General features: G+C 40.6%; 1 protein-coding gene across 3 annotated transcripts in view; it reads right to left on the bottom strand.

Annotated features, from left to right (window-relative positions):
- Window positions 1–23,132, bottom strand: part of XRCC4 (X-ray repair cross complementing 4) — a 144,139-nt gene that overhangs the window by 79,145 nt on the left and 41,862 nt on the right. For all 3 annotated transcript variants that reach the window (XM_054518013.1, XM_036404039.2, XM_036404040.2), the window contains 3 exons: window positions 9,596–9,762; window positions 4,473–4,625; window positions 3,983–4,086 (listed from right to left, as the gene is read on the bottom strand). In XM_054518013.1, coding sequence (XP_054373988.1) covers window positions 3,983–4,086; window positions 4,473–4,625; window positions 9,596–9,762 — 424 coding nt within the window. The remainder of the gene's footprint in view (window positions 1–3,982; window positions 4,087–4,472; window positions 4,626–9,595; window positions 9,763–23,132) is intronic.

Raw genomic sequence — 23,132 nt, forward strand, 5'->3', positions numbered from 1 at the left:
CTTCTACCAATTATAATGTGAAATATAACTAAGGAATTCAGGGACAAGAGAAAATAAAACAGCAATCTGACTGTAAATTGGTGCACAGCAGCCTTGTTCTGTCCAGAGGCAGACACATATAATAGCATTTATCAATGAAAATAACATTAAATCATTAAACAATTTCTTCCTACATCCCACCTGCTATGTTATCCTTCCTATCTACAGTAGATTGCAATAATTAAATCTTTCCCTGCAGTTTTGTCATATACCTGGGAGGAGGGATAATATTCTCTTTTCTGGTCACTTTCCAGGCACTGTGAAGAGTAAACTGTTACCCTCCATCTCCCTTTCAGGCTCCCCAGAAGGCAGCAGGGAGAGGGAACATTTATCCCATCCTGGCTCATGTTTTAAAAGCCTCCTGACAAGTGGACCACTAAAACATTTTTCAGTTAGTAAAAGGAGCTGATTTGCAGGACAAAGCCATTATTTCCAACGATGATATCAAATTATGATTTATCAGACTGATATTGCCATTTCAGGATCCCAAGGAGGAAGGGCTCAGTGAACAAAACCAGTACGATTCAGTGCAGAGGGGAAGAAAGAGGAACCTGTTGTCCTTAACCAGAGTAAGTGTTTCTGTATCCTAAAATGACAGAAACATCTTGCATCAGAGTGTGGTGGCATCATGCTGAGTCACCCCCCCATTCCTGTGGGCTAAGAGAAACACAGGCTGGTGATTTCTGGGGCTTGTGGTTTGGTTTTTCCCTCTTAAGGAATGACTGTGTCCAGTTGGCACCAGCACAGGAAGGGAACCACAGCCTCACCCCACTCCACACCTTCTGAGGTATTTCCAGCTCTGCTCCAGATGGGGGGAGCTTTGCTGAAGCACCACTACAGAAAACACCTGGGTTTGGTGACTCTGAGAATCTCACCAGCCCTGGAGCAAAACCTCAACAGGCCAAAGCAAAACCAACCCTGTCCTGCTCCCAAGAAACATTCCTGACACTCCATCCATGAGGAACGGCAGCAGGATTTCCTTCATCTCCTCTTTCCTCTCTCAAGCAGGAGCTCACAGGCATTTCAAGGACCTGACATATCATCTGTAGCTGCTGCTTCAGAAATTATTAAACTGCAGTGAGAGCTGGAGCTCTGTGCCTTTCTCAACCTCACATTCACAGCCCTAAACAAGATTTCAAGTAAATTCCCCCCGTGCTTATGGCATGGCAGGCAAAGCTCCTTTGTAGAATCACACACAGTATTATTTATAAATATGTTATTATTTGTATACATTGCACTATTTCTAAGGGGTGTGATTTTCATCAGCTGTTTTTCTGAGTGCTTTAAAATACTTACTAATTCAATTTTAATTTCTCCCTCTACAATATAAAGCATTAACTACATCAGTGTGCAAGCAAGACAAAAACTACCACTTTTCAGCTGATCTTTGCTTTAAACTATGAAGCAGAAATTGTGAGAAAGCAAACCATAAATCAAACATACAAATAGCACTGGAAATGCCAAAAAAAAAGAAAAAAATTTAGGTAAGCTTTTAGGCTGCAGATTCTGCCCCTTTACAAAGATTGCAATGAATCATTCTTACTCATTTTCTTAACATTTCTCTTCATTGGATCTTGTTACAATATTTCCAATCAGATCAACACCAGACTGATAAATAAGTCATTCAGTTTTCTTTTAATAATCAGCAAGTTTTTCCTCCATATCCACTGAAATACCCTGGCATTTGAGTGCCCCAAAAATTCAGGGAGAAGAACAATTATTGGTGATTAAGAAAAACCTTAAGACAGAGTTTTAAACTCTGCAGTTCAACAAATCCTGATTTTGATTTTTCTCATTTTGCAAGTGATGATGATTTTGAAAATTATTTTGTCTGGATTTCATAGCTTCTGTGTAACATTCCTATGAGCTGCTAGAACAGAATTATCTTGTGATGGAACCACCACAAGTTTTCCCCTCCCAACACAAACCAAATCACTTGCTGAGCACTGCTGCTTTTTCAATTAATAGTGAATTATTTAGACATGCACCTATACAAATGCACTTTTACTGTGCATCTATGTGTGCATACACACACCTGCCTTCACCTTCCTTTAAAGAAGTTTTTTAATTATGATCTCCTCTCTTGATTGTGTGTTTCACCAATATCTACTGAAACTACCTCAATGATCTTCTAATTCTCATTGACTCCTGCAATGACATTTCAAGTCCAAAAGGGAAAGAAATACAGTGATGAACTAGAATATAGGAAAACTAAGATAAACAGAAAAAAACCCCAAATATTATCTGTCTTATCTTTTATGTCTTACAGTCCTTGATGCTTCATGTAGCTTTGAGCTTCATTATCCACTCATTCCACTCATCCCTGAATTACTATTTTCTCCATAAGGATATGGTCTGCCTCTTTTTGAGTGTGAAAATTCTAGGACAGACTTCAGATACTCAGCACCCAGCTGTGCTTTCCCATTGTTGACTGGGACAGAAAGCTGTGGACACAGGAGGAGCAGCAACTGACCTCAGGGATATTCACTGTGAGGGCTCAGCAGTGCCGTTGCCTTGAAAAACTCAACTGTGCTACCCCGAGCATTAACTTTATGGTCTTTTCATGTTATCTGCAAATTTTGCATCTGAACTCTTCCAGTCAGGACCAAAACCCTGAGGACTGCATCCCTCAAAGACAAAAGAAAGTACATTTTTTGTTTGCACCTAAAATAAAAACACAGCTGGTGTATTTTCCAGTCCAGTCCCTCCTGGTTGCCTGAGCAGGGCAGTGAGTGTTGTTTTCATTATTAAATGCATATCTCTGTCTCAAAACCCTCACTGAGCTAGTTAGGCCCCACTGACCTTAGAAGACTCCACACCTTCCACTTTTCCTTGCCTTTTCACAAAACAAATTTCTCATCGTGTTACCTGAACTGAACAATTACCACCTGACAGCAAAGACTTCTGGAGAGCACAGTGCAGCGTTAAATTATTTCTTTCTGCGATCACAATTTCCTCCACTTGTCTGAAGCTCTGCCTACTTTATATAAAACCAGAAATTCCTCTGCAAACAGGCCCACATGAGTGACCAAGCTGTTCTGCCACTGGCACCAGGGTCCCAAACACTTCCAGTTCTCAATATGCACAGAAAATTGCTGTTTCACAGGAAAACATTGTTGTCTGGATTACCTTTACCTGTGGTGGAAATAAAAAGCTCCAGTGAGAGAACCCATAGCAACCTTTGCAGACCTGAAGGGAAGTTTATGTATCTATTTTTATACACATATGTGTATGTATCTATACATATATATAAACCAGATTACAACTATCAATGCAGTTTGAAACTTTGATAGCATTTGCCCCGGGTATTCCCACTAGTTTATCACAAACATGCCAAAATTCTGATTCACGGTTAAATATTTTGTACTGTATAATGGGCCATCACTGCATCCCACACACTTTACAAGGCTCTAGGCCTGGAAAAATTCATCAGATTAAGTTTCATGAGCATCTTCACAAGGCCAAAAATTCTCTGACAAATTAAAGTGGATTCTGCTATAAATACACTTTCATTCCATTTATGCACACAGCTCTTTTTATAGCTGTTAAACCTCCCCTCTTTCCCCTTTTTAAACACTATTGAAACTGTCAGGAGCCACCTTTTTACACTTTATCAATCATGGCACACACATCATGATTCCTAGAATTTAAAATGGAATTGTTGATGGTTCAGACACCGTTAGACTGTCATTAGTTCTGCAAAGTGTGTAATTTGTCACTTTGCAAGAAATGACAGTGCCTTCACTCGTGCAACCTGCTTTTAAACCTCCCCTCTCTAATTTGAAAATGCCAGTATTGTACTCTGCTCCAGGAGAGGTATTTTTAAGGCTTGCTGGCTGACTTGTCACAGAGCAATCTGTCAGGTAGTATTTTCCCTTCCTTAAGGTTTATTCACACAAAGCCTGTCTGTGATATAACACAAAGACAATCCTTTCTGTCTTACCTGATGGCAACGAGGCCTGTGCTGGATTTTCACTTTCCTCATCAGTGCTGGCTTCATAGTTGTTTTCTCTCTTTACAACCACCTGAGTAGTAGCTATACTATCCCTAAAAACACCAAAAGAAAGGCAAAGAAATTAAGGCATTCTTGTTTCTCAAAGGAATTAAATAATTCAGGGAGAATATGTATGAAATCACCACCTACGGAAAGGGAAGGGACATGATCTTATTGGAAAATCAATTGCAGCCCAGCAGAAAGCAGGACAGATCCATCAAACACTCACTTCTTGGCTACAGCACCCACAGCAATCTGCTGCTGCTTGCAGGGATGCCAGAAAGAATCCTCCTCTTCCCTGACTTCCAGGATTGGTTTGGATAACCCAGCACTCAGCCAGGAAGAACTGTCACTCACTGTCAGGGCCAGGGAAATGGAAACTGAGCGAAGCTAAACTCAAAATGTGCACCACACCAAGAAACCCAGGGAAATTAAATACCTTGCACACTTGGCATCCACTGCGGATTCTTTAGCTTCACTCAACAACTTCTGCAAGTTCCTTATCTTTGCCTTCTTTTCATTCAGCACCAAAACAAACCTGCTGTAAAGGTCTGCCTCCAGCTCCTCCTTAGCTTCCACGCATTTTTCCAGCCTGCAGCACAAAATTAACTGTTAGACCGATTCCTCTATTTCCTAGAAGACAATTCTGTCCTGAGGCCGGCCAGGAATCCCCACTCCAAACCACGCAGGGCTGGTCCAGCCCCTTGTGTCTGAAACAGGCCAGAATAAGCTTTTTTGTTGTTGTTTTTCCACAGGGAAGTGCAATGAACAATGAACTCTGCTTCTAAAAGAGAGTTCCCAGATGTGAACGTTTCTTTTCATGCCCTTTTTTTTTTTTTTTTTTTTTTTGGTAGGTTCTTGCACACCTCCACCTGAGACAACTGAAATTTAAACAGGCAAATGTTCTTTATTTTCAATGCTGAATCACATAATGAGATTATAAACAGATATGATTCACCTAGAGAGGCTTCAAATCTGTACCACACATTGGTGTGAAATATATTTGAAAAGGAAAAGAAAATTTCAAAATATAAAAATGCCTAGAAGCTCTTAATATCTTCAGAGGAAAATACACTTCAGGTTTTTAAAAAAATTTAGTATTGATCTGTGTGGGTAGATGAATGTCAATAAAAGGAAGCAAAATGGGAGTATTAAATTAAGAATATGGGTGTATAAAGTCTCATAAGCAAAACTGGAATACAAGCAAGTGATCAACAACAAATCAAGTGATTTGTGGCAAATGTAATTCTGTATTTAATTCTTATATTTCATAACCTTTCAGTCCTTAGCTTGAACCACAAACATTTTATTAGCTGTGTACACAAGAGGCAAATAAGCATCTTGATAATTTTACTGATCATGGTAAGTATAGTAAACAGTCATAAGTTAAAACCATATTTTTCACCAGCCTGTGCAAGGCTGTAAAAAAGTTTAGAATGCTTATTATGCTATTAAACCCAGACATGTAACAGACTTTAAAAATATTAATTTATAAGGCAAGAGATTTCAACAGACTTCCCACATAAATACTAATTACTTTGTTCACAGATCAAACCCATATATGATGTAGGAAGCAAGACAATAGCAAGAAAGAAATCTCACAATTTTTATGTTGTGGTGAAATGTGTGAAATCTCATGAAGTATTAAGCCTACTGTTCAGTGCTTTAGGGATATGCTTGATAGTTGATAAATAATTCATCTAATTTAAATGCAAATAGCAGAACATCATTACCATACAGATCAGTTCAATAATTCCTAAATGAAAGATCATAGGTACTAATCAAGTACCAGGAGACTTCCCACCTACAAAAGGGAAGTTAACTGTTTAGTGGGGAATAAATAGACAATTCACAAAGAACCATAAACCCTAATGCAGGGCCCAGAAGAGCCTGGACATGCTTGATATTAATTATTTCTGTATACGTAAAAATGGGGGAAAAAGGATTTTGTCTAAAATATGCTAATCTTGTCTGTATCAAATCCCTTAGAATAATCCCCTCTCCCACACATAAGCCAGGGAAAGTGGTTGCTCTCTGCCTTTACTTTGACAAGGCACTGGTTGTTGTTGGAGCAGTTCAGGCTGGTCCAAATATGGAGAAACGTGGCTGACTTGGCCAAAAAAGTGCCATTTAAGATAACTTCAGTGGGGTCCCTAAGTGCTGCAAAGATATCCCCTGATGAAAACCCACACAAATGGAAACTTCCAGTGAAGTGAAGCTGATGCTGCCTGGACTGTGAGTAGTACAGTGGAGAAACCAACTGCAAGACTAGCCAATTTCTTTAGCCTCTGGAGAAAAAAATTAGCATCTTGAATATTAGAATTAGAATATTAACTTTTCCCTCTGGGCAGAACCAATTAGTAGTATGCCATCAGTTAATCTTATATGATTGTTTTCATTTACATGAACACCTTTTTTTGATTTTTTTTCCCCCATTATTCAAAGCTATCCACATCCAGATACATTCTCCAGACACAGAATGGCATTAATTTGGCAGAACACTGAATATCACAAAAGCTTAACATTAATGCTGTACTTGCAAGTTATGAGCCTTTAAAATACACTTTTATGTGGCATATCTGATGATTTAGCAGAGACTGGTAAAAGGCAATGGTCCTGGGGACAGAGATGCATTAATTGTGCAGGTGGGGTGGCTCTGTGGAACCTTCTGGATTCACTGAGGCATTCACCACCTGAGCCCAGAGCAGAGCTGGCTGGGTTTCACTCCAATACCTCAGTGGCTGCAAATACAAACTTTAATTGCCACTCCTCACGTGGTGCTGCCTGAGTGTGCCCTGTGCCCCTCAAACAGCATCTCCCCAGGCCAAATGGAGGAGCTGCTCATCTCACAGACAGCTCCCAGCACGATGAACCCAAGCAGGGGTTAATTATTGGAGTGGTGCCTCCCAATTTGTGCATCCTCAGGTCTCTCTGCAATGCTTTTCCACGTGCCAAAATGCACCCAAGGTGACAGGCATCAAAAATCCTGCACAGCCCACTGAAACCAGACACTGCTAGGGACTATGACAAACAATAACCTGAGAAATTAAATATAAAAACCAAGATTTCAGGTGCTGACCCAACACAGAGCAATCACACGTGCTCTCCAGAGGTGAACGTGAGCTTTGACGCTTAATGTCTTTTCTTTAATTATTAGTGGCAACCTTCACAATCCAACACTATGAAGGAAATAATTCAGCATCTCTGGTATTCATCCCTGTTCCCAGTGCACTGAAATAATTCCTGGATCCCACGGCACCTCTCCCTTGCGTTTCAGATTCACCCTTCCCCCAGCACTGGCAGTGGTGTGGAATGTTGATGAGCTAATGCTGAAGACTCAGTTTCAAGCCCAAAGTACCTAGCTTGCATTTTTATAATCTGCTTGTGGTTTAAATATACTGTCACGGCAGACGACCACAACATAAATTGGCAGCTATTTTGAATTTGGCTTGTCTCTCAAATTTTGGACGTCCAAAAACAAAATACATACCCCGCGCCCGAACCGGAAATTGGATTTGTATTGTTCAAGGAATTATTTATTTTGCTACAGGTTATTATTACTCAAAATTTGCCGCCTCCATTATCATGGAATCGCAGAATGGTTTGGGTTGGAGAGGCCTTAAAGCCCAGCCAGTCCCACCCCCTGCCATGGCAGGGACGCCTTCCACTGTCCCAGGTTACTCCAAGCCCCAGTGTCCAACCTGGCCTGGAAATAATTTGCCTTAAATTTTCTATAAGAAACGAAGAAAACAGCTATTGGCCTTGAATTTTCTATAAGAAATACAGAAAACAGCTTTTGTGCTCTGATATTTTAACACATCCATCCCTGAGGTGTGCACATATGGACACACACACACCCCCAAGCCCAGGCAGACACTTCCTCACCAAAACCTCCGTGATGGTCAACAGAATTGAAACAGGGAGACGGAAATGGGATTATTGAATAATTCCACCCAGTGCCCCACGACTGAGGGGCACAAAAGCAGCTCTCAGAAGCCTGCCTGCTCTGCTTTAATTCCAATCAAGTCCTGAGGAGAGAGGCTGTGAGCAGAGGGAGCTGCAGGGGCTGTGGGGCTGGTGTGCCCTGGCTGCAATTCTGCACACCACGTGCCCTGTATTTGATGTTCCAGCACTCAGCACCGTGAGTGGTGCAGGATGTAAATCCTGAATTCCTGCCTCCTGAACAAAGACAGGCACAGCTTTGTTCAGCTCGGGGGCAACTCGAAGCATTTGGAGCCGAAACAGCAAAGGGAGGCAGCAGGGTAGAACTGGGCTGTGGCAAAAGGAATTTTAATAAAAACCACCACACCAAAAATTTAAAAAACAAAACAAAACAACAAAAAACCAAACAAACAGATAACCAAAACAAAAAAAGAATCAAAAAAAAAAAAGAAAACCAAGAAAACCCCAAAAATCTCCCAAGCAAAACCAAAAAAAGTCTCCAAAATCCCCCTCAAAAAACCCAACCAAAAAAGCCCAGTACTTCTTGAATGAAAATTAATTGTGAATTATTTTTATTTTGCATTTAACAGACATGGCCAAAGACTGGTGAATGTAAAACCTTCAGTGTATATTCCGAAAAATCATTTTTCATCTGCTTAAAACTATAAACATGCTAAAGAAATCCACCAGCTTGCACTGAGAACAAAGTCACTGCAACTCTGATTTTTTTTTTTCCTTATTCCTCCTTTTCTTTGGGGTTACTCTGTAAAAGTGCCACCCCACCATGGAAATTGATACAAGCACTAATGCCTCTTACACATCAGCGTGTAATGCAGTACAGAACACGGGCTGTACAATACACTATTGTTCAATTACACTGTTAAGCAGTAAAACACTACTTAGGGAGGCCCCTTTGCTTGTCAGGCAGACTGTCAGGAGAAACTGTTACTCATTTTAATGAGAGGGAAACAAAACTAACTCCTCCCGAAAAGCTGGCTCTCTTTTTCAAGGTAAATTAACGCAAATTAGCTGCATTCTTTCATCAATCTTCCTAGATTGTGTGCTTTTTCAGGTAAAGCTACAGAAAAGCAAGATAAACCTCCCTCAAAGAGTCCTATGCTTACTGAAACAAGCACAGATTATTTCACTACAGAATGATAGACAACTCATATTGTAAATGCAACAGCAATTACAAAAATCTCCTGAAAAATAATGGTACTTTTTCCTATAATACTGCACTCATCTTTCAATTCTGCCTTCTTCAACAAAGAAACCAGATGAAAGAAACAGCAATTTATTCCTCACTCAAAAATGTAAATAATCTATACTGCCAGCCCTAAGAATCATAGGAAATAATATTAGTGAAAAGGCTTCCTAAAACAAGTGAAGTTAGTTTCACACATTTTGAGGTGTTTGGGGCTTTTTCCTAACTCATAAGCTGAAACCACCTTTAATTGAAAATTTTTAGTATCAGTTACATCTTTATCAAAGGGAGGAGATCTACAACCACATGGACTGTGGTTACCTGAGCTCAAAACATGTCTCAAATATGAATAAAAATTTCTGACCACTGCTGCTGAGCTTCTCAGGTGTCACCTGTGAATCCACCTGGGAACTCACCTCTTCTCCACCTCGCTCCAGTTGCTGAAAAGCCTTTCATTTTCCCTCTGCAGATGCTCAGTTTTGGCCTGCAGCTTCCCCAGGCTGTCCAGGCAGTAACCAATGAGTTCCTTGATCACCTCTGCTGGGTTTGGGACTTCCTTCAGCTTCAGAGATCCAAGTCTGAACTGAGACACAAGGAAAGAATGAGTTTTTTCAGCTGCACAAGAAACTTCACTTGAGGCTTTGCCCCAGAAAACTTGAATACATCTTTAATAAGCATAGGAAATACCTTACAGTCCTCCAGTTTAAAGGGAGATAATAATTTTGTCATGCAGAGAATGGAGGAATATGTGGAATAATCTACATGGTAATTATTTCCAGAGGGCCACAATGTTGAGAAGGACTCTGCAGCATCTCTGGGCTGGGCAGGCTGCAGAAGGGAACGCTGCCAGGGATGCCATCAATGCATCCCAACATCTCCAGGGGCTGCCAGAGCACGGGCCGGGCTCTGCTCGGTGCTGCCAGTGCCAGGATGAGCAGCAGTGGCCATCAAATAAAGGGCAGCGAGGTGCAGGGCAGCAGGAGGGAGAACTTGTGTCCATGGAGGGACAGCAGAGCCCTGGAACAGCTGCCCAGGGAGGGCCTGGAGTGTCCCTGGCTGGAGACATCCCAGCCCCAGCTGCACCTTCCTGGGGGATGGACCAGATCATCTCCAGACATCCCTCCCAGCCCCAGATATCCTGGGATGCCACGATTCTGTGATTTATGCAGCTAATATGAAAAATCTAGCCAGTAAGTTGTGACCTCCAGGGTTCAGACAGCAAGTTCTTAATCTTAAAAGGACTCCTCCAATTAAACAGGCAGCCTCATCAAGCCAGTGAGGTGAAAGGATCTGTAATGAACCACTGTGTTTCTTCAGCAGTGGGGATGCTGTACAGGATATACAGGAGGTCTGAACACATTTGTTTTGCCTGGCCTGGGATAAACAAGGGAAAACTGTTGTTTTTGTCATGTTAAAGGAGGAATAGCTCAGCCAGACATACAAACCAGTGCCAGCTGAGCTATAACCATGCAAGCCTGGGTGAAGACACATTAATATCTAACACAATAGTTTGAGGGAGTGGAAGAAGGAAGAAGGCGCTGTCTCTCATCTTCAAAAAGTCTGACATACATTTTTTGGCATTTCCCTATGGAGGGAAGTATTACCCATCTTTCCAACTTGAATACATAGCTATAACATCTTAAAAAAGGCACCTCACCTGTCTTGTGGCACCTCACCTATTAAAATCAGAAATGCAGCTTGATTTGTTTACTTGGGAGAGCATGGAAAATTATGTAAAAGACACCTATTAAAAAAATGCCAATCACTTGTCACCTTTTCAAAATGCAAGTTTCACTAATGCCATGCATAAGTTTTGGCTGAAAAAGGCTCAGTAAGAGCTCACAAAGCTATCAAAGACATTGTTTGAAACAAGGAACAGTCCTTCCACGTGGACCTTTTATCTGTGGAAGGCTCTGCCCCAACACATGATACCACCCTGACCTCCTCCAGCAAGGTCAGTCTATCAGAAAATGTGGAAAACCCAAAGGTTTAATTTCCAATTAGCCACCAAATTCACATGTGCTGTCTCTAAAGCGTTGTTGTCTTTAGCAGGCATGCATCTGATGGCTACAGATGAAAAGATGCTTTTAATTTATTTTTGGAAATTAGATTACACTATCAGTGGCCCACAGATTGGCGTGCACCCCCTGAATATCACACTTGCTGTCTGACAGCAGTAACAAAGATGCATGTTTGTGTAAAGGAAACTGTGTTTCATCACTTGCAAGCCACCACCATGCTATTTGGATAAAGAATTCACAGAGATAGAGAGGCACAGTAGCACAGATAAATAGCATCACAACCTTTTACCGTGAAGGAAATAGCAAGGAGAGCACATCACCTTTGTCTTCTGCCTTAATACATTCAACTGAGATCAGGTATAGGCAAATCTATTTAACCAGGATAAGCAAATTACAGTTTTCACTGCACAAAAAGAATAATAAATGCATAATCCTGAAATAAGTTAGAGTAGCAGTAGAATTATTCTGAAAGCCTGCACAACCAAAATCACACCAGACACACAGCAGACACTCCAAATGCAATTGTAATGATAAAAAAAGCCCAACACTGCTACAGGGACACAAAAGTATGTGTCCATCTTTGCAGATATTGAAGTCCAACACTTTAATTTGGCTTTAACTGACTTTTAAATCTTTAATTTAGCCTTTAGTTCAGGCTTTATGTGAAGCAACTGACTATTACCTACTTTGTCACAATAAAATTCACTGTCCTCCTGTCTTGGACACTGAGACCTCTGGACCATTTCTAGGAGGTCCACAAAGGTGAGCAGAGCAAGCCCATCACCAGGAGGCCTAAATTCATCATGCAGGTGCTGACAAATCAACCAAAAAAAGGAAAAAAAAAAATAGTAAGGTTTTCTGCAAAACAAGTGTTCTTCTCTATCTCCCCTTCTCCAGCAGCCATCTAATCTTAATTTAGGATAGCTGTGGGGAGCACATTATCCAGCTACCTCCAGGAAAACACAGAGTGTTTGGATACAGCCCTAATTAAAACAAAACTAATGTGACAGCCTGGAACAGTGGAAGGTGTCCCTGCCCGTGGAAAGGAGTGGAATGAGATGGGCTTTAAGGTGCCTTGTGATCCCGGACTGTGTGGTTGTGCTCTGCCTCCCTCACACAGCACAAATTCACACGAAGTGCACCGAAATCCCCTTCCCCGAGGCTGTTCCTCCAGCAGGGAATTGTTTTACACCAGCTATTTAACAGGCAGAGACGTCAGCACTAACAATAGCAACGCTGCTATCTCGGCAAATTGCAGCTGAGTGGTGTTTGCCCCACCAGGAGCCCGGTGCTGAGAGGCTGATAAGCCAAAAAGGCCCCCTGAATTCCCAAAGCAGGACTAAAACAACCTAAAGGAAAAAGAAACCTCAAGGCAGCTCTGCTCTGGAGTCCTGCTGGCATCCCGAACTGGAAAGTGGACTGCTGGAGGAGAAAATGACAAAATAACACAAATTTACATCCAAGGATTCTGAATTTGGCACAGGCGCGTAAATTGCAGACATAATTCTATTACAATTAAGCGTTGTGGGGGGGGGGGGGGGAAAGCGTATCATTAAAAAGGAGATGTTACGTTTTCCCCACACACTGCTAAGATTTTCCTTGCAACTAAAGCAAGAAACAGTCCAGTTATTTGTCCTTCACCCCCAAAGCCGCAGTAGGGGACCTGCAAGCAGCTGCAGGGAGATGCCGTGGAAGTGGTTAAAGATCAGGATACCACAACAAACAGTTAACCGGGTGGGATATCAAGATAAACAGCTCTTGCTTACTGCAGGAGCGAAAGAAAACATCATTAGCACCTCACTGAGCTAATTTGACAAGCAACATGTCTTTGGTTTGGATCACGTTTCCGAGGTGATTTGGTAAATTTGTAACGGTGAATTTTAATTTTTTTTTTTTTTTCTTGTCAGCTTTGTAAATTCCTGCACTTTGCCGCTCCCCAGATGAATTTAAATTTCTCACCATCCTTACAGCTGCTGTAGCTCTCTGGCTCTGCATCATCTGCAGATGTAACTAATGTGCTTTCTACTTCCCCTTTCAGATCATTCAAGAAAACATTATGTAAAACACTGAAGCACTAAACACTTCATTTATACAGAGAGGGAGCAGACCTGGAAGAGGTCCCAGGGGACAACAGACTGACTGTGACTGATACACTGCTGCCCTTCAATATCTGTTCTACTGTTTGTTGGGATTTTATTTTTTCAAATTTTTATTTTTTTAAAGGCACAGGAAGATGAACACAGAAGCATTCAGAAAACAGTGTTCCCTTAATCAAAAATCAGTCATCATGTATCCACCAGGTCTGTATTTTGAGCTTAAGAAATAAAAACAAGAATTAGAAGCTTATGACAAAAATGTCATTTTCCCCTGACCTCTCACCCTGCCCACTTCTAGGGATGAAGAAAGAAGTGATTTTAATCATAAGAAACAAAATATTTCAAAAATAACTGAAAAGTTTCTCAGTTTTTCTTCTAGATGCTTATGCTTATGGGAAGATGTGCTTCACATAAGAAAATAACAGGTATTAAAAATCATACAACACATTTTTCACACAAAACTGAAAGTTTCATTATTGTATAGAGACAGTGATTTTTAATTTTGCGTTAAGTAACACATATCTGCTATTTAATCTTTGCATTACTTCACTAAATATGAAAGTTATCAAATCTAAGGCAATAATTATCAGAGGTTATGCACTGAAAGGAGACAGACACACAGCAATGCCTCTCTTCAAAGTCAGAATCTGAAACTAAACACTAACAGTGAGTTTATTTCAAATAACAACAACTTTTCACTGTGTCTATATGAAAAAAAGAAATCATGCTAGAAACTCTCATTACATCTGCTTTGCTGGTTGTGATTTCTCTCTGTATTAGTAAAATATTCTAACAACCTTTTCTAACAATATTTTTTTACCCACAGCATATTTAAGGAATTCTGTACTACCACGAAATTAGATAGATCCTGTCCTTGTTGTCCTGGCAGGGTATAGCAGATATATAGATACAGATGTATGGATAGATATATATGATATATTTGTGATTCCACTGCCTCAAAGTGCTCTCCTATTAAATCTTAACCCACAGTATTTCAATTTTTCCTTCTCTGTTTTGAAAACTAATTAACAAATAATTTTTGGAGAGAGCACACTTCACAGGTACTTAGGTCTGATTTTGAAATGAAAATATTCCCAGCATGTGAACTGAATGACAGAGGTTCAATCACACAAGCCAACCTTGCACAGCCTGTTACAAGCTCTAACTCAGCTCACTCAGCTTCCACTTCTCCTGCCCCTGGGTGAGACACAGAGATCCCTGTGCTCTGCCCCTAAAACAGCATTTCAGACTGAGCTAGCACACCCACAAACACCTACATCCTCGCACACAGATGCTGCTGCCTCCTGCAAGGTATTGCCCAAGCAATGTCCTTTCCCCAGGGACATATCAAAGAGGAATTTGTGGGGGAAAAAAATAAATTCCAGAGCAGCCCACCAGCACGGAGCAGCTGTGCAGTCCCTGTCTGGCTTCTTGGAGTCTGTGAAAGCAGCTGTGACCCCTGTGCTGGAGCAGGAAAGCCCTGCAGATCCACACAACAACAAATCCTTTTGTCACTGCCCTGTTCCGAGCACCGAATCACAGAATCAGAGAATGTGAAGGGCTGGAAGGGACCCTAAATCCCATCCAGTGCCACCCCTGCCATGGCAGGGACACCTTCCACTGTCCCAGGCTGCTCCAAGCCCCATCCAGCCTGGCCTTGGATCCAGGGACAGACACAGCTTCTCTGGGAACCTGTGCCAGGGCCTCCCAGGGAACAATTTCTTCCTAACATCTCACCTAAATTTCCCCTCTTTAAATTCCTACCCTTTCCCCCTTGCCCTGTCCCTCCAGTTCCCAAGGCAAAGTCCTTTCCCTGCAGCCCCTTCACATCCTCGATGGTGCTCTCAGGTCTCCACAGAACCTGCTCCTTCACAGGGTGAACAAACCCAGTTTTCTCAGCCTGTTTTTGTAGCAGAGGTGCCCCAGTCCTTCTTACCAGCTCTGTGGCCACCTAGAAAAATCCTGCCAGGAGAAGCTGTTAAAAGCTGCACAGGTGAGCTACCCTAAAGTCCCCTGCAATACCTTTGTCTACTGCTGGTGCTGAAAGCAAATTCTTTACCACGGAGTCGGAATGTCATAATTAAACTGGAATTAATTGAATTCCAGAGGAATTGGTACAAAAGGAAGTTGTGCCTTGCATGTGAGATACAGCAACTTTCTTTTTCTCTGTTGAGAAGTGGAGCTCTTGCAAGACAGGCTGTGATTCCCTGTTAAATATCAGCTACCTCTCCTACTCCACAGACTCTGAAATAAGGTAGAATCGACACTTGGACAAAAATAAGCTTTCACTATGAAAATACCTAAGAATTTAAAAGAGAAAAATGTTAATGAAAATTCATGTACAGGGTTAAAGAATATGACCTACAAATGAATGATGCTGACACTTACACAAAGAAAGTATTGTTACAAGCTTGAATCTGGAAAGCATTATACCATTTTTATTTCTTAAGTCAATCAGTGAGTGGTCTTGATTTTTTAAAGCTGTGCCACTATTATCTCGAGGGAAATCATTCAGCAGTAACTATGACATCCCTGGGCGTGGTAATAAAACGAGTGCACTGGACTTGCACAATACAGTGATGACAACGTGAAAGCAGAAGTTGCTTTTGTAACAGCAGACTCTAGGAGGCTAGAAAAAATTACACAGCACCATGGAAGCCAAGAAATCTGTCAGGTTACATCAGACGGTGTAAAAATATGATCACCAACTCCAAAAAAACAAGTTCAACAAAAAAACCCTGCCTGCAACAAACTTCCCCCCCCTGTGGAAGGCATTGCATCTACTCTTAGAGCAAAACAGCTGATGTGATTGAGATTTCTCTCAGGTTTTTACCACACGCTGCAGAAACCTTCAGAATTGCCATCCTATTAGCTCCATGCCCACTGGAAATTAAATTCCTTCTGGATTCCCTGTTTTGCATGGGAGCAGCTCCCAGGTATTTTCTGGAGAGCGCTCCACTGTTCCTCACACCCTCAACCCCACACATTCATGGCACTGTGGGCCCTGTAAGGATTGGGGCGCCAGGAGGGAAACCACAGAGAAATTGGGAACATCGCCAGGTGCTCAAACACACTGATACCCATCCCCAAAGGGACAAGGAAAGCTCTGTTATTCCTTCCACCCCTCATCCAGCCCATGCTCAGCCTGGGCAGCAGGCTCTGATCCTGAAATCTCTTGATGGAGTTACTGACTGGGAAAGAGGTCTGGAGGTCAGAACATCATTTTTGTGGCACCTGCAGCTCTGTGCAATCACAAGAAACAGTGTCACATAAACCCCCTCATACAGAAATTTAACTTTTCACAAGATTTTCTTCATCTCTTTAGTGTAGTTGAGTTATTTTCTCCTAATTTGTCTCCTAAACACACATACACACACATGCCCAATTTGTATCCATTTGTTCTAAGACATACTCTATTCCCTGGCATGGAGTGTTCTTTTCCCTCTGTCATGTTCAGACTCCATAATTTATAGAGAAATACATTTCTCAGCCAGTATTTATTGGCAAGTATTTTTTTTTATGTTGGACTGAAGCTCCATGTAGCTTTGGCTACATAGGTGTTACTTTCTCTATCCCTCATACCACACAACCTCCCTCTCAAGTTCAGGTTGCATTTCTTGACTGCGAATGACCAGGATTGTACATTTAATTTCAAATATAAACCACGTCGAAGTAGACAGTGAAAATCCACAGAAAACAGACACAGACTTTAATACTGATAGTGTTCACATGTCACATAAATCAATTTGCATGTTTCATTTCTTTCCTTTAACCCTGCCACATGTACCCTGTGTAAGAATCACCAGGATACAGGAATGATCTACATTTTAGGATACCTGGTTCTCCAGATAGTTTTGGAATTAAAAATGGTAAATTAAAATAGTTAGAACATCAGATAATTCTTAAAGACCCCCCTCCAAGAAAAAAGAAAGCCATGTACATAGGTTAGAGTACCAGAAACACCTACTGAGCAAGTAACTACTTGGATTTCTTTCACAAAAGGCTTTATATCTATATGTCTTTCCTTAAAGCCTTTGGAAAACTTCCTTGTTTAATCTCTACACTCCCCAGAAACACCGTATTTCACATATCTATACCATCAGCTACTTCTGTGAAGCTTAATCCCACCCAGGCTGAGAGGGTCTTTAGCTACTGAATTTTGACAGCTGTGGCATGGTCTGGTCAGGATCTACCCAGGCTGTGATTCCAGTGCCTCAAAGTGCTCTGCAACCATTTCTTTCAGTCTTACTCTAAAAAATATTGCTTATGAGAGCACTTCCTCTTAACTAACCTTAAACCTATACAGACACACAGATAAATATATATATATATATATGCAAGACCCAAATAATATCTTTATAAAAAGTGAGATGCATTTCCTAAGAATGCATGAACTGAATAAAGTTGCAGATCATTTGCACCACAGAAATGCTCATCCCTCAGGGTGCTAAGCCACATAAAGCTGCCCCTAATTTCCCCCCACCCACCCATTTCTTGGCCACTTTGCAACTGAATCCCTTAAAATTAGAAATACACTGAATACTAAAATGAACTGCAGCAGTAATACTCAGCACTTGTAACACCAGGTATCTCTTCCACTTTTTTTCCTTTTTTTTTCCCCCCAGTAGTAATCACATAAATTGCTTCACTTCACCAGAGGAAAAAAAAATTCAAAGCAATTGGAGATGGAGTAAAAAAGCCAAAGGCAAAAATCTATAAAAATCAGGTGCAGAAGTTACTTTTTAGAACAATAAATATGGAACGGGCAACTACACCTTATAATTCCACAAACAGTGATAACGTGATTATGTGAAGAACCAACAATTCAAGCACTTTGTTGGATTTGGTATGAAATCCCTATTTCACCACACAAAAACCAGCTGGTTTGCACTCTATGCATGCACGCCAAATGCTTTATTCCTCTTGTATGCTTCCCCTCTTTTTATCACTCCCTTCTGTACTTCAGGCAATACTGTACATTCAGCTATCTGCTACCCCTCTGCCTCTGAAGGGAGCTAACAAAGAGGAGTGAAGCAGGACACCCTTAAAGGACCTTTTTTTTTTTTTATTTTTTTTCACCTTTTCCCTCATTAATTCCGTGGCTCCAGGCAGGATCAGATGTGCTCCCACCTCGCCGAGCAGGAGCAATGTCTGTGAGCAATGGAACTACTGAAGGCTGGTTTCCTATGGCTATGACTCTTGTGCTGGATCCCCTAATGTCTAAAAAGGTGAGAAATCCAGTCAAAGCTTTTCCCTTATTTAATGCATTCATAACTTCTCTCCTCTCCCATGAGGATTTGCTAGTGTCTAATAATACAGTTGATCTCATTCCGCAGCTTTTTCCAAAGCAGGCACATGAATAGGGTCTCTTTTTCTACATCCAGGCACCTATTTCCATGAAACTAGTAGGAACCTGATATCTCTGAGACCTTTACTCCTGTCAAATCTGTTTGAAATTGTCCAGGAGTTTCAGAAGTTATTGGGGGGGAAAGGGAGGAGGCAAGAGGCTGGCAGTCAGCAGAGGCACACAGCATGACCACATAAGCTTTGTTTCCTTAGGAAGCAGGGTGAAACACTTGCAGTTTTTATTATTTTTAAAACCTGCCCTAAATGAATTAGGAAATCAGCTTTACTTAGAGATCTGACCTTGTTTTCTTCCTTGTTTTTCATGTTATTTATAGTGTGGCAATAATACAATAGACTTTAGACATAACATCTGGATTCAGGTCTCAGGGCTTAAATGCATGAACAGTTCCCAACTGTGTTAATTCAGATTTCAGAGGGAAAGCCCTATCTTTCCCTGAGATAGCTTAAATCAGAGTTTATTTCCTAGAGGCTAAGAACAGAACATAGGCCCATTACCATAAAACAACTGCCACACAAACTTATCACAGAGCACCTTCCTTGAGTTTGAGGCTTGAGCCTCCCTGAAAGTATGAAAGGATACCTGCCAAGGATTTTTAATTTAATCTGATGGCATTTTCGGATTTTTTTTGTTTGGTTTTTTTGTTTTGTTTGTTTGTTTTAAAATCTTCATTTATGTTCAGGTTTCCAATTCAGAAATTATTCCAGAAAAAAACGACAACTTAAGTAAAATGCTTAAAGGAGCAGAGTGAAGTTCTTTTTCTGAACAGTCGCAAAGCATATGTAGTATGAACATGAAACACTGGAAAAAGCACCATGCAAGCCTTTTAAAACCTCCAGAGAAGTTTCTACAAACATTATGAGAGGTAGACCCATATAAATGCGCTTTCAGCCAAAAATCTCCAAAATAAAAGCAGGACTTGCAGGAGTGCTTGGTGATGTTACTGTCAGTAAAGGTTCCAAGGTAACAAAATATAAATGATTAATACTTCCAAGATTAAAAAAAACACCACCACATTACGTGCTGCATAATAGGAGTATTTTAATTCTACCTGTCAACTGATCCTATTCCTACATGTGAAGCCCAGACTGCAGCTTTCCTTTAAAAAATATAATAAAGCACAACTGAAATGTCTGGAGTAATAAGTGTCAGATATGAAGACAACTTGTCTTGGGAGCTGCTTCCCTTCAAACACTTGACCTTTAGGCTTTGGGAAGTAATGGAAACTATAAAGTGCTGGGTGAATACACCCTTGGAGCTGACGTGCCAACGTTCTGCAGTAATCTGGGTCTGATTCCCCCCGAATATGCTGGCAGTAAACAGCTCCAGGGTTGCACATGACTTTTTTTTTTTTTTCTTTCTCCCCCCCCTCTTTGGAAAGTAAATGTATGACCACGTGAATAAGCATGAGATAATGCCTAGACCGAGGCAAAATATAAAAGTGTTCCCAGCTAAGCACTGCAAACAATTTTCCAGTGTGAGAAATAACGCTGCACTCGTTTACAGCAACCATTGACTATTTTCAGGACGGTACTTCACCCTTTGTTTGAAAAAAAAAAAAATCCCTTCAGAATGTTGACAGCCACTTGCTGAAGCTTTAATATCCAAACACCTAACTACTTAATAAAAACTTCATTGAATGGAGTTATTCTATCCCATTAAAAAAAAAAAAAAAAAAAAAGCAGATTGAAGACTGTGTACCTAATCTGAGCAATCTGAACATCTGTGTGTGCTGTGCCCCACCCACAAACGTGGAAACAACTCAATGCATCATGAGATATATGTACTGAGCATGAAAAAGTTCCAGCAAAGCCAAAATTCCAAGCAGCGCTGAGTTCATGGAAGGACATAAACACTTCTGTAAATTGTCAAGACATGAATAGAACATTTCTTTCCATCCAAGAGCCTAAAGAAACCAACAAAGAAAAAAAAAAAAAAAACGGCCAAAATCTTGTTTTCGTAGAAAAATCAAATCTTATTTTCAGTATTTTCTTACTTTCATAGAAAGAAATCAGTGTAAGTTCAGGTTCAGGAATGCAATGCAGGTGAAAAAACCTTAACTGATTTCCCTCTCCCTACAGTTACATCCCTATTCTTATTGTTCAATTTCACCAGCAGAAAAAGGTCCCCCCCATCCCTTAGGAGACTCTTTAAGTAAGCTTTAAGAAAAATAAGAATGAAAGAAGTATTTTTAAAAATCAAGGAGTACTTCACCTTGTTTCACTGTCAGAGGGGTAGAAATTTGAAAACAAGCATTTGTTCTAGACTACACACTCTGGTAATAGCAGGATGGATATTTTTACGGCTAACAGAGATTCCCACTTGGTGGGAGGTGGGTTGAGGGGTGCATTTTCCCCCTTTTTGTGTCACAAGAAGAACCCACAAACACCAAAGTGTTTGTGACCACAGTGGTCCCAACAGAGAGCCACGAGGGGAACCCAGCTCTCACATGGAATTAATGACATAGGGGGGCAGCTCACACTTGAGCCATTCCCAGGTCCAGCAGGAGCAGAAGAACATCTTGAACTCTAAACTGATTGTCCATGGGGCCATTTTCCCCAAAAATGTCTGGAGGAACCATTGTCTGACCCCAGTCAGAACTACATGTGCTATCATGTAAGAATAATTAAAATATGACATTTTTATTCCATAGGTAAAGGCCATTTCAGAGCATTAACTCATCATAGGTCATTCCTGAGTGATCAAATGCCACTTCATCTTGAATAATATGGTTATTAAGTTCTATGTCAGATCCATTCATGGGCACTACAAATTCAACTCCAGCAAGAAATTTTTCTTTATGGATTATTATAATGATAAAAGGCATCAAAATCTTTGCATTCAAGAAACCCGTATTAAGTTCTAATAATAGATTTTCTGAAAATTCAAATCACCTGAATCTATCTAAAGACAAAAAAAATTTCCTATGTTAAATCTCTTACTTAATGCTTTAAATGAACGCAATTCTAATACGTCTTCTTACAATGGAAGTTTCTACTCAGATGAAAAGCTGGAATGGATTCAATTAGAAAATATTTTTCCCTGAAATCTTATAAATTCTCATCTGAAAAAGAAATATAGTTCATAGATAAAAAAGTTAGACTAAACTGGTTGCTAGCAACACAAACAAAACATTTACTTTCTTTTCTGCATAATACCGTTTTCAAAAGTTTTCGTGATGAAGTATTTAGAGAATTACTGTTTTCTTAAGCCAAGAAAACAACCACCAACCCTGGATGAGGGAAAGCATTTTTTCCTCTCACCACCAAGATCCTATAGAACACAACTGGAGACTTTATGGGATCATGTCTTAGAACATGAGGTGCTCAGACGAGGCACCAAAAAGCCACACCAGGGCATTTGATTTGCAGAACAAAACAGAGGCAAAAATTTCCAAGGAATCAAGTAAAATGAGTGAAGTCTCCTTAATTTTGCAGTCTCCCAGCACAGAGGCAGGGACAGGCTTCCTCTGGATGGCCCCAGGAGTTTGTCAGAGGCCAAGAGGAGAACACTTATCACAGAAATGGCTCAATGTGGCAAAGAACCACAGAATTTAATTTCATCTTCGCAGTAATTTCAGTGGAGGGAGAACATCATTGTTCAGGTCTGCTGTGTTTTATTTTCTTAATTTTTACTGGCCAGCAAACCAGCCCAAAAGGGAGACTCTGGATTTTCTGAAATCTACAGAACTAAAGGTTTCTTATGAACCAGAAAATGCTGGAATTGTGTGGTTTTGTTTGGCTTTGGTTTTTGCTTTGTGCTGGTTCAATTTCTAAGCATTCATATTATTAGGATAATAATATAATATTAAGATACTAATAATGCTATCTTATTTACTACAGAATAATAAAATACTAGCAGTGTGATCACCTTAAGGAACATCTGGTTGGGCTAGTGCTGTTTAACACAATTGATAAGAAGAAAAAACCCACCAACCAACCAAAAAAACCAATCCAACAAGCAAACAAACAAACAAACAAAAAAAAGCCCATGAAAAAACCAACAATCAGAGAACGATGCATAAATTGAGGTGGTAAAAAAGGCAAAACTCAATAAACATATATTTCAGTCAGCAACAAGCTGGAAAAGAAGATGCACAGCAGCAAATGCAAGCTGAAGACAGAGAGCACAAAATGTCTCAGTGCCAAACATCAACCATCAGTTATCAGCATTAAAAAAATGTCACTATTCTAAAATCATGGGCAAAATAAGATCTAAAGGGATGTGTCTGTCAGGAACCCATTTTGAAGGGCAGGTTCTGGTTCTGGTGATTTGGGGAAGCCCTCCCCAGGCAGCTCTGATGCAATAGCTGACTGCAAGACCACCCTACACTGAGCCCTGCACACAGAGAGAGTGGCAAGAAGTTTAATTTTACCATTTTTCTGACTTTGTATCAATATTTCACTGTCAAACAGACAGTGCTTGGTGAGACAATGTCATGTCCAGAGCTAAAGAGGCCTGACATGTTCAT

The sequence above is a fragment of the Molothrus ater genome, chromosome Z (assembly GCF_012460135.2).
Source record: "Molothrus ater isolate BHLD 08-10-18 breed brown headed cowbird chromosome Z, BPBGC_Mater_1.1, whole genome shotgun sequence".
Lineage (NCBI taxonomy): Eukaryota > Metazoa > Chordata > Aves > Passeriformes > Icteridae > Molothrus > Molothrus ater.